This window comes from Larimichthys crocea, chromosome XII (assembly GCF_000972845.2).
Source record: "Larimichthys crocea isolate SSNF chromosome XII, L_crocea_2.0, whole genome shotgun sequence".
NCBI lineage: Eukaryota > Metazoa > Chordata > Actinopteri > Sciaenidae > Larimichthys > Larimichthys crocea.
This window is the reverse complement of record NC_040022.1, coordinates 6,710,121-6,721,811: the sequence shown is the minus strand read 5'-3', so window position 1 is coordinate 6,721,811 and position 11,691 is coordinate 6,710,121. Positions and strand designations below refer to the sequence as shown.

General features: G+C 40.5%; 2 protein-coding genes and 1 long non-coding RNA gene across 6 annotated transcripts in view; 2 read left to right on the top strand and 1 right to left on the bottom strand.

Moving 5' to 3' along the window:
• Positions 1-2,722: 2,722 nt before the first annotated feature.
• Positions 2,723-5,445, bottom strand: rpl19 (ribosomal protein L19). The gene is made up of 6 exons (XM_010740164.3): positions 5,369-5,445; positions 4,865-4,971; positions 4,138-4,260; positions 3,874-3,994; positions 3,410-3,520; positions 2,723-2,915 (listed from the first exon to the last, which is right to left on the bottom strand). Exons 1-6 carry the CDS (start codon positions 5,371-5,373, stop codon positions 2,789-2,791), a joined length of 594 nt encoding a protein of 197 aa, XP_010738466.1. The 5' UTR covers positions 5,374-5,445; the 3' UTR covers positions 2,723-2,788.
• A 795-nt stretch (positions 5,446-6,240) lies between these two features.
• LOC113747179 (uncharacterized) lies at positions 6,241-9,705 on the top strand. Its single transcript, XR_003463418.1, has 3 exons — positions 6,241-6,456; positions 7,618-7,785; positions 9,470-9,705. It is a non-coding gene; the product is annotated as an uncharacterized LOC113747179 (long non-coding RNA).
• Positions 9,706-10,724: 1,019 nt separating this feature from the next.
• The window catches only part of cacnb1 (calcium channel, voltage-dependent, beta 1 subunit), a 29,701-nt gene continuing 28,734 nt past the window's right edge, over positions 10,725-11,691 (top strand). The window contains exon 1 of one of the 4 annotated variants that reach the window (XM_027285550.1): positions 10,725-11,028. In XM_027285550.1, the coding sequence (XP_027141351.1) occupies positions 10,939-11,028 (90 nt within the window). In that variant the 5' untranslated portion in view covers positions 10,725-10,938. The remainder of the gene's footprint in view (positions 11,029-11,691) is intronic. The other 3 variants (XM_027285551.1, XM_027285552.1, XM_027285553.1) reach the window with 3 other exon arrangements.

The following is an 11,691-nucleotide window of genomic DNA, read 5'->3' as shown; positions in this document are numbered from 1 at the left end:
GTTGCATAATAACATACTGTATCTGTATTCTAAATTTTGATGCATGTTCACAGTGTATATACTAGATCAGTGGCATCCAATCTGGGGGTTGCGAGATAAAGGACATCACCAGATGATTAAAGGGATGAAGAAAAAATTGGCACTTTTTTTTTTTATTTTCTTTGACTTTCATGTATTCAGGCCTTTTAAAAGTCTTAAAATAAGTGGAACATTTACCTGAGGCTGAAGTGATTAGCCAATTAATTGACGAGTCGACCTGCTGAAAGAGAATCATTGGTAAGAAATGGGTTTTTGTTGTTATCACCTTAGGCTTCAGGTAATCACAATCGGCATGTGTTTGTTTTCTAGATTTCAATGATTAATAGATGAAAATAACTGTTTGCTGCCACAAAAATCCTTCAAATGGCTGCTTACAACACATGACCACATATGGCTTAACCTTAAATCATTCATTATATGTTTTGAGCATGTCTAACAGCACTTTGCTCTCAGTGCTCCATCTGACTAAAAAGTTTGTGGTTCCAGGAGATCTAATCATGAGCTGTGAGCCCCTTCGAGTCACCCGATGAAATAATTTTGTTGGCTTTCTCCAACTGTGGGCCCTGAAATTGTCATCACCTTCCACCTCACTTGCCATGGCTGTGACGAATGGCTCCACAGGGAGGTGTGACGGAAGACGCGGACCTGAGGGAGGCAGTAATGGGGTCATGTGGTTAAGGAACAGCTGATCCTGGTGCATTCCACTGATGCTTAACGTGAGGCCTGGAGCCCTGGTGCTTGTTGGAACTGTTACCACCCTGCATGTCTCACACCACCAAAGCATATAATTGACAAAAGATGGAACCACACTCAGATATGCTGGGTGTATATAACACACACACACACACACACACACACTCACACACAATCACTAGGTGCACATGCATAATTTACGCATCCTGCCATAGCTGTAATGGACATGAGAGACCCTCAACGTATTACAAATCAATCCTTAACAGCGTGCATGGAGTGGATTGTTGTTGAGTGTATGTAATTTTCTGACAAAATAAACCGTTGTAGTGGTGGCTCCATTTCTGCGTGTCTTTTCACAGCTGTGGTTGAAAGCAAGACATGGTTCAGCAGCTTTTCTGTCGTGTGTCAACAACGTGCAAATGTGACTGTTAGATGAACTTTTGATTTTGAAAGGTTTCAAGCAGGAACCAGTACAGTAACTTTAAAATAGGGGGAAAACCCAGTGCAGTCCAGACAAGACAAGATCAGGACACCATTGCTGTGAAATACAATTTGCCAGTCACCTGAAGAACTTCAGTTATTTTATATTGATTATTAATTATATTACTATTGGTTACTAGTGGACTTTTTAGAATATCACGAATTTTATCCTTGGCTGAATGTTTGCATGTCAGCTATAACCACTAGATATCGACAAACATGTAAAAATTAAATTTTCTAACTTTATTGACACCCTATGTCTCAAATATAGTTTTACTTCTGCAATTAAGAAATTAAACAGGTGCGGTGCCTTAATCTGTTCCATATGTTGCTGAGTATCTGGTGGTCTTCTTTCAGAGAAATAAAATGAGTCAAATCAGAGGAGTGAAGACTGTTTTGTGTGATCTGATCTGACCAATGTTTGTTCGAGGATTAGGGCCACATAAAAAAAAAATCTGAATTCTTTGTGTTTTATTTGACTCGCTTGAAGTATTATTTCCATTACGTGATTTCTGCATTAATTTGCAATGTTTTCTTAATTAATGTCCCAACCGCTGCTGGTGGCAGAAAACACGTAATGGAAATGCTACTTCCAGCGAATCAAATACAACACAGTGGTAACTGCCCCCCAGAAAAAAGAGATTTTTATTTTTTATGTGGCCCTAATCCTCTTTCGTAGGTTGACACAGGAAGTAACAAGAAACAACAAAACTAATTCTCCACTGGTTTTCACTGGTGGTTTGGGCCTTCAGCGCCACCTTGCCTAGGACTGGATAGTGTGCTCCATCAATTATGTTTGCACTGTACTCTTTAAAATAAAATAAAGCTTCCACCTCTTCACCTGTGCCACGTCAGACACTTGTATTAGCAGCTGTGACGCCTTTAGACTTTAATAATACAGCCTTATCACAGAGGGTAAACAGGTGTTTCCAATGACACTAATTAAAGGTTACCTTCCATTTATTTCCGCAGACTTTCTGAATGGGAGGAAGATCAACCTACCTGTTGTAGGTTGGAAAGAATGAGGTTGACCCACGGGTTGGTTGGATTCTGGTTGTGGTGGCTCAAACATATAGAGTTAGATAACACTAATAATACTGTTAGCTGACTAGCTGCTGTTTTTCAGTGTTTCTTATGCCTTCTACCCTGCAGCTCATTGATTCACTGCACAGCTGCGTCTGGAGGCCCGTTTTTGTTTCTCTAGCAATCAACAGGTTCACAGTGACACCTGCTGGTCATTTCTGTAACTCCTTCTGGCTTGCTGTCAGTTTTGTCTCTGATCTATCCTAACTATTAACAAGACTTTACTGTCTGTAGTACAAAATGTGTTTTAATTTTAAGTCATTGCAAATCATAAACCATCATGTGCAGCACCTATCAGACCATAGTAATACATTAGTATTCAATTATAATCAATTATGTAAGTCCTAAGGGCATCATAACTATCAATACAAGTATGGTCTGACTTGGTTTTTGCTTCATGTGGAAAGAAAGCACAGGAGACCATCAGTGTCTTTATGTACACTTTTATTGTCAGCACTCGACAGCTGGCAGAGTCAGGCAGGACAGAGCCAGATTACTTCTTGGTCGTCTCCTCCTCCTTGGACAAGGTCTTGATGATCTCCTCCTTCTTGGCCTGGAGACGCTCCTCTCTGCGCTTGCGAGCCTCCTTTGTCTTGGAACGACGAGCCTCAGCCTGATCACTGTACGACAAAGAGAGGTGTTCACGTAACGTGTCATTTATTGTCTTACTCAAGATACTTAACTTGTAACACATTTGAACAAACAAAACTATTTACATCCAATGCAGTAACCAGTTTTTAAAATTACTGCTGGTGATGCTCTGGTTTGTTTAGTGGAGTGGACAAATCTAGGATCCAACTGACAGTCAATCTCAACTACCATCTGCTGCACAACATGACACTTAAATACTTTTTCCCTTCAGTAATGTGCAGCCTCTACAATGTTTCAGTTCACCAGGATAATTTAGTGCAGAGCTTAAAAGAATCAATATTCAAGCACTGTCATTACTGGATATACAACGTAGCTCTTCCAAGATGAACATCCATGTTATTCCATCCATGTGCTCTCTTATTGACTCAAATAAAGACATTCAACTCCAACACGTTCTCAGGATAAATGCAGCTCAAACTCTGAATATGAACAAAACAGAACTCGTGTCTGCTCCAAAACTTACGCCAGGAGCTTCTTGCGAGCCTTGTCTGCCTTCAGCTTGTGAATGTGCTCCATAAGGATGCGCTTATTCTTGAACACGTTACCCTTGGCCCTCAGGTAGAGGCTGTGGTACCTGTGGGACGGCAGAGGGACAAAAAGCATTAAAATAACTTAGTACAGAGGCAGTAGATCTTCACGGCGCAGCAGTGTTTTCATTTGAGAAGCTTCACTCTGGTCAAGACTTGAAAAAACCTTCAGGGATCGAGTTAGTGTAAAATAAGCCAGTGCCACAACTGGAAATGAGCCAGTATCAAAAAATGTATACCAGAATGTAGGTTTGTGTGGCAGCAATATTAATGACTTCAGTTTAAGTATGATAAAAAAACGTTCAGAAAGTTTTGGCGTTTGAGTTGATAAAGAAATCTTTCAGGAGGCCCTGCATATCATTAAGAGTAGAAACAACCAGAGAAGACGTCCTGAACTCACATGTGCCTGTCAATCTTTTTGGACTCCCTGTAGCGACGCAGAAGACGGCGGAGGATCCTCATGCGGCGCATCCAGGACAACTTCTCAGGCATACGGGCGTTGGCTGTACCCTTTCTCTTACCTGGAAAATGGGGTTTAGGAAAGAACGTCAGCTTAATTGTACACATTGATCTCCATTATTCAGGTAGTAATGTCAAGACTGGTTATTAAATCTGTGCTGTTACATGTGTAGCCATTTGTGCAGTGTGGACAGTTTGAACTTACCGACTCCCATGTGTCTTCCCTTGCGACGTGCCAGCGTGTTCTTGCGGCAGCGGGCACGGGAGTGGACCGTAACGGGTTTGCGGATGATAAGACCATCCTTTACCAGTTTACGGATCTGCTGGCCTGAAGACAGAAGGAAACAGGTAAGATACAGGGAAGCACGAATGCGTCAGCTGAAACAGTATGCAACCACGTGAAAACCTTGCCAAATTATTAGCAGTTATGTGGACAGGGAGTTCAGACATCGCATTTAAAAAAGGGATAAAACACTGAATTCCACGTCTAAATGACAACAGGAGATGGGAATTACGTTATGTTGCTCTTTCATCTGCATATTGTCTACATCTTTTTTTTTTTCTGTTAGCTATTGTCATAACTTGGAGTGTAGAGTTTAAAATACACAATAAGGCAGGGAGGTGCTAGTTTGAGACACCTTTAAACTCTATTTGGCTGCATTACAGGCATGATCGGGTTATTTTAAAATCATTACAACCCCAGATCCAAAGAGGTAACATTACAATGCATAGACTGCTGCCTGTAAGGTGTCTTTTATAGATTATTGGATTTATTCCCTGACATTTTAAAACTTAGCAGTCAACATGTTTCTCACCATCACTCCACGCTGAAACGCACAGCTACTAAGAGCAGCCACACCATTAACTCACTAAGTATTGCACATGTAAAATATAATCTGACAAACTACGGGACGACTTGTTGCTTTACTCACGAGAGTTGGCGTTGGCGATCTCGTTGGTCTCGTTGGGGTCCAGCCAGACCTTCTTCTTGCCGCAGCGCAGGACGCTGGAGGCCAGCCTCTTCTGGAGCCTGAGCATGCTGCGGGACACACACACACCTCAGGTTAAACATCTTAACGGCGATTTAAACCATCAACGCCTGCTTCTGTGGACTTTTTAAAATATTATGCCACATAAATGTTGTAGAGGAGGGAGCCCCCGATGTGCTGTCACACTGTTTGAGCAGCTCCGTCGCGGTTAGCCGCGGAGCTAACATCACTGTAGCAGCCGGGTGGCAACATGGCCTCTCCCGTCTGCTGCATCGTGTCATACAAAGCCACGTAAAAACGTGACTTTAGGGTGTTGGAATGGGGCTTAGACGTTATGTGTCGATGAAAAAGACACCCAGGGGTCTCAGTGGAGTGAGTTGGGTTGAACAAACGTGCATTTTAACGGTTAAATGTTGAGTTTTATGGAGCCGTCGACAGCGGTCCTACCTCATGGCTGCTACTTCAACAGGAAAAGGAAGGCTCGAGACACGGAGCGGAAGCTTCCATTATGGAGGAGAGTCCATCTGTGGACACGAAACAGCTCGGTGTTAGCGCAGACCACAGCGGACATTATCGATAGCGTACACATGTCACAGAGATAAATGTCTTGCTTATTCAAACACCAAACTGGTGGAAATGATAAGGGATAAAGGAAATCTCTAGCTTATTCTAACTTAACCTCCCCCCCTCGTAAAATAATGGTGCTGCCCGGTGTTTCTGCAATGCACCATGGGTAACCGCAGGTTGCATTCTGGTGTTGAAACACACGGGGGCGCTGTTCAGTCCACACAACAACACGTGACCTTTACACGAGTTATACCAACATTTATGTTATTTTTAAACATCTTACATCTGTATTCTTCATTACAATTCCAAATTATAATTTAAAAGGTTTGAGTTTATCTGCTCTCATGCACAATCCTCGACATGGAACCTCCTTTAAAGCTTCATTGATAATGTCCTTACAGAAGAGGTTCATATTATTTTTATTTTTATTTTTCACATAAAACTTATGATTCTGTCTATAAAGAAAGAAGAAGCTTTAGTTTCCAAAATATATTGTACAAAATGATCTTCATACAATCTGAACAGTGAGTGACTCACTGTGAAATTCAGAGGTGTGAAACCCAGAATGAATAATTAACAGTATAAAATAAACAGCAACAAGTTTAGTGACAAGTTGATGTGTAAAATATGCAGCTTGAGGACAGTCATAAAAATATTAAAACACCTTTCTGGCTATTGAGAACATATTAAGAGATTTCCTTAGATTAAAAACAAAAATTGAATTTACAGTTTGTTGTTTATTGAGTGGCTATTTATGAAGACACTTGTAAAAATGACTAACTGGTACATTATCATCTGACCGGCTACTTATTAAGGTTTCCACTGTTGTATTCTTGGCTCTCCAGCAGCAGCTCATCACCATGGCAACGCTGCACGCTCACAGTGTGGATGCATGAAGGGTGCTTGGGTGCGACTTCTTCACCTCAGCTAACCCAGAACACCAATTGAATGCATCATCTCTGGGCAAAGTATAACCCAAACTCTCTGCACAAGAACATGGTGTCCAGGAAGTGAACAAAAAAAAATTAAACCTAAGCCAGGAGGAGGGTCACTAATATCTCTATTGTATACTTTTGTTGTGGTTGGATAACAACCAATTAATCCATTGCATATCTACAAAACATCACAATAAGGTTTCTCAAAAACAGGATATGACGCTTACATGCGCAACACACAGCCAGGATACTCCTAAATCCAATCATTAGTAATCATCATTAGGATGTGAGTGCACATGGAGAATCTGTAGTGTCACATCTTGTTAAAGAGATACAAACAGCACTACAGTCTGGCTCAGTGTTTACTGTGTAGGCAGATTTTTAACATTCCTTATTTGCAATGCAACAGCTGATTAGCACTGTCAGGGCTATAGGGGCCAAAACCAATTCTTTCTATTTGGAATAAATCTTAAAAGTTGATTAATGGGTGAAGGGTGCATTTTGCATACTGTACGTAGGGCAGAATATCTTTGAAGTCTTTCTCTAATTACTGCTGAATTCACTGCTGTATGCTTAATAGGTCTGCTCAGCTGTGCAAACCAGGATCGGTTAAATTATGCTGAAATTTTACCAACCGCTGAAGATTCCTATTGTTTTGTTTTAGCTTCTTTGGCTGGTGAGTGAAATAAATCTACCAGCCACCTGCATATTTTACCAGCATAAGACTTCACAGTAATACATTTAATATTAAATATTTCACTATTACCACAGTTAACCCTTCATTTCATATACGTAATATTTAGTATATCTTTAAGAATGAATAAACACAGATTTTCTGATGATCATTTTTGGTGTTTACTGACACTGTAAATGGTAAATGGTAATGAGACATATTTGTTAGATTGTTAATATACCGAAACTTGAGTTTATTCTCCTGGTGCTGTCACTGCGTGCCACTGCGTGAAGTGAATGTAAAGGATACCAGTTGATTCATTGTCCATCCTCTCAGTTACCTTGGGCAACAGCACAGAGATGAAAAACGAGTGAGCGATCCAGTTGAGGACAACCTGAAACTCTGTGTCCTGCTGCTGCACATTATGTTTTTCTTGGAGGAAGATGTTGAGTAGCTGCTGCCCAGACACAGCTATCATCATTTTTGAAAGTACATCATGCTTCTGTTCCTCTGCTTTGAAGAGGATAACCATCAAGGCTTCCTCCTACTGAGGTAACCACTTCACCGGAAGTATGAGCTGCAGCCACAGAGGATCATCTATGGGGGCGTTAAATCCAACGCCATCAGTTCTGATCACGACGTCACACACAGATTTCTCTCCAGAGTGAGTTCACTACAGACTGCACCAGGTATGGAGATCATTTTACTCTTAGGGTGATTTCTATGAGTGGTGGAGGCGGATGAATCATCTCTTTGTTTATTCAGGTACAGTCAATATGATATCATCTATGATGCGTGACCTCAGTATTTATCTTTTTCACAGACATCTGTGAAGTTTTTGAGCTTCCAGTGGAGGAAACTAACTAAGTACAATTGCTTAAGTACAATTTTGATTTACATTACTTGTTATTTTTTCTAGTTTATGCTACTTTCTACATCTACTCCTTCTACATGCAAGAGGCAAATACTGCATAATTTATCTGACAGCTATAGGTTACTTTATTATTACTTTGTTATTTTAAATTAAGATTTTACACCAAAATATAATGACAAACCCCAGTGGTCCCCAACCTTTGTGGCTTGTGACATCTTACAAAAAAAGGTGTCTCATTGGAGCCTCTGGTCATGTTTCAGATGTCTATGAATTGTTAGTTCCACCAAAAAGACATCTCCTCTAAACTTTTCACATGGTTTCATTTAAATAATTGTTCAAATCATCCAGTATTTCCCAGAACACAGAGACTAGATAAAGTCAGAGTACTTTTACTTTGAAACTTTGAGTAGCCTACATTTTACTGATGATACTGATGTGCAAGGAGAAATGTGAATATTGGACTTTTTGCAGTTTTGAGAATGTTTACATTCATGTATTGGTACTTGTATTAATAGGCTATAAAGGATATAAAGACTTCTTCCACCATTCCACCGTTCAGCTTGTTGTTTCAGTCGAATCTTTCAGTGAATCTGTACGTACAACGAGATGAAAACGAACGAACAAGACAAAAAAAGAAGACTGGATAATAGAATAATAGAAAGACTAGGCGTTTCTAGTGAGCAGCTAGCTAGGAGTAGTTAGTCCAGAGCAGAGCAGAACAGAGGTAAGTGAGCAGAAGACATTTATTTATCAGAGAGCCAGAATCATGTGTTTTAATGTCGCTCCATTTTTGCTTAATATTACATGAATTGTTTACTGACACAACTTTATAAGGTGATAATATGCTTATGTTATGTTCCACAGCCGACAAGCTGTTAAACAACTATTAAAGAACCAATGTGCAGGATTTCTTGAAACCTAGAGCCAGTGTTTACTTTAGATACATGGCACCTTAATATGGTGGTCTACATCAGAGCAGCTTGAGAAATAGGTGAAGAAATATATGGTCTTACAGGTCTTACTAGGTCTAGGCATGTTTGAAACAACTTTGATTTATTCAATACTCACGAAGAAGCTGTCAACAAATTTAAGAATAATGGAAGGATGAAATTTTACTTTCATTTATTTTACCATTTTCTATCTACACGTTTATTGTTGTTTGTCTTTGTGCCTATAACCACTGGACACATTCATTTTATTTTTGCTGTCTTGATGAACCACAACAATTCAAACTATAAATATTTATAATTCTTGGCATGTTTTAGGGCCCCAGTAAAGCTCTGCCCTCTCTGAAACACTAGCCACCCTTAATCCACCCCTGGGTCAGCCCATTATATCAGTTAGTTATACAACAGGGTCCCTGGAGCTGGTCTGGTGGGGTTTTGATGTTTTCAGCAGAAGCCTCCTCTTCTTCAAATCATACATAGTTCAGATACTGAGCCACCCCGCTGCTGCCACAAACTAACTGTGAAATTGAACTATTCTCACCCCGATCACAGCCCCGCCAGGACCATTGGTCTGCTGGATCCCAGTGTGAGGGACCGGTGGCTCGGCCTGACAGTCTGTTCACACTCAGCAGCCTCCATCTCCGCGCTTCTGTTGTTCTCTCATCAATCGATAAGTGAAGGTGGGGTCTGTTCAGTGGGGCGTGGACCTCGGCTCCCAGCTGGAGTCTGTGGAGCGCACACAGGAGAGAGAAACGACGTCAAGGCGGACAGAAGGAGGCACAATCATACCGGCAGTAAGACGAATCTGCCTTCAAAATAAAAGCATGTGTGAGACTACCTGTTTTATTTTTTATATTACTACTGTGACGACTAATATTTCCGTTCATGTTTACATAACCATTATTACTAGCTGTTGCACCTGATAGTGGTGCAACAGCTAGTAATAATGGTTGTATTATACACGGGAGGCATATAACAGTGTTGTGCATCCATGTGCATGCATATTTAAATGTGTCAGTCTATATCTGTAGTCCCCTTTGACTCAAGTACAACTATTTAAAGGGAGCAGAGGCTGAGCTATGCTTACTCTTTTATTATTTTATTATATATAGTATAAACACACACACACACACACACACACACACAGAGACACCCACACAGACACACACATTTATTTACTGTAGGGCTGTCACAGTAATTATATGATTGCAAAGTGGTTGATTCTTTATTCATAACTGTGCAAAAAACAACAATTACACTGAGTGTGAACCACAAAGGGAGAACAGCCCAAAGACATGACCTTAGTAGGTTAAATTGTCCGTAGGTGTGAATGTGAGTGCGACTTGTTCACGGTGTACCCCACCTCTTGCCCAAAGTCAACTGGATCCAGCCCCAGCGTGACCCTGGTGAGGATAAGTGGATACAGAAAATGGATGGATTACATTTTAGATAGATGTCTTTAAAGATGTAATCAATTGATTTCCCAGTTCCTAATATTGATTTTCCTATAATAACCATTTATAAAAACACAATTTAAGCATATAAAAGGAAATAGGCTTCTATGCGACTCTAGAATTAAAAACAATGACTGACTCGGTTTGTCTGCCTTTTGTATAGGATGCAAATGAATAATTGGAACATGATTCATCAATAAATGTATGGCACTTAAAAACTCATCTGTCAAAGGGCAGGCAGACCTCTGTAAAATATGTCAACACCTTTTACTATTTGCTCCACAGTCTACCTTTTTCAAGTGTTTTATTTTGAAACCAGTAACCGGATGCGTCGTAGCGTCACCTCGGTGTCTTGACCGTAGTGTAAAATCCTGGTGCGCCAGTTTGTAACGCTATAGGCTGGAGGAAGGCAGCTGTTGCCATTATAATAGCAGCCAGCTCAGATACATCAGCGGCTTCACCCTCCCTGAGAAAAAAAAAAAAGAAAAGAAAAAAGAAAAAGATGAGTCTGTCGACACCATCATAAACACACGAAACTGAAAATAGATTTTAAAAAAAGTTAAATCAATGGTACAGAAAAGTAGTATGTCCAGGACGCCTTCGACCTCAACCCAGGAGATCCAAATGGACATGTTCGACCATCATCCACACACACAGGTAAGACACAACAGGAAACATTAGGACAGAGATGAGAAGAGACTGCGTGAACTGCCGTGCGTTTATACCGAAGATGCTTTTTGCGATCGCAGTGATGCTGCTTCACTTCTGAAGATTAACAGGTTGTTCGTCAATTAAGTCGCTTGATTTGCCTGCTGGAGTCCTAAAAGCTGCTGCACTGATCCAACCCTGAATTTCATCTAATTCCTCATTTAAAGAGGGAGCGAAAACGAATCATAGCTTCTGTTTTGTTTTTTTTTCTTCTGATTTTTAATTTCATCCTGTGTCTGCTCGGTAATTGTGTTGGTTTTAAGTCTCCCATGTGCGTGACCATATGTGAGGATGTGATGTAACGCTTGTTTTCATGCTGAAAACCACGCCTTTGTTTAATCAATCAATAATTAACTAGATGTAGATGTTGCACCAGCTGAACATTAGCTGGAGAGGAGATGAATTTGGATGGTGGAAGTTTTTTTTTTTTAGAGCTGACATGAACAGGAAGTGTGGAGTAATTCATTTATTTGAATCTGGTTTTAATCTGGAGAAATGTTCTCCAACACCCTCCTCCACCCTTCCCAAAATTCAACTTGATGGACTTCATTTATAATTGTATCCCTCTACTTTCGATGGTGTCACTCTTTTCACGGCTACAAATAGGCTGCG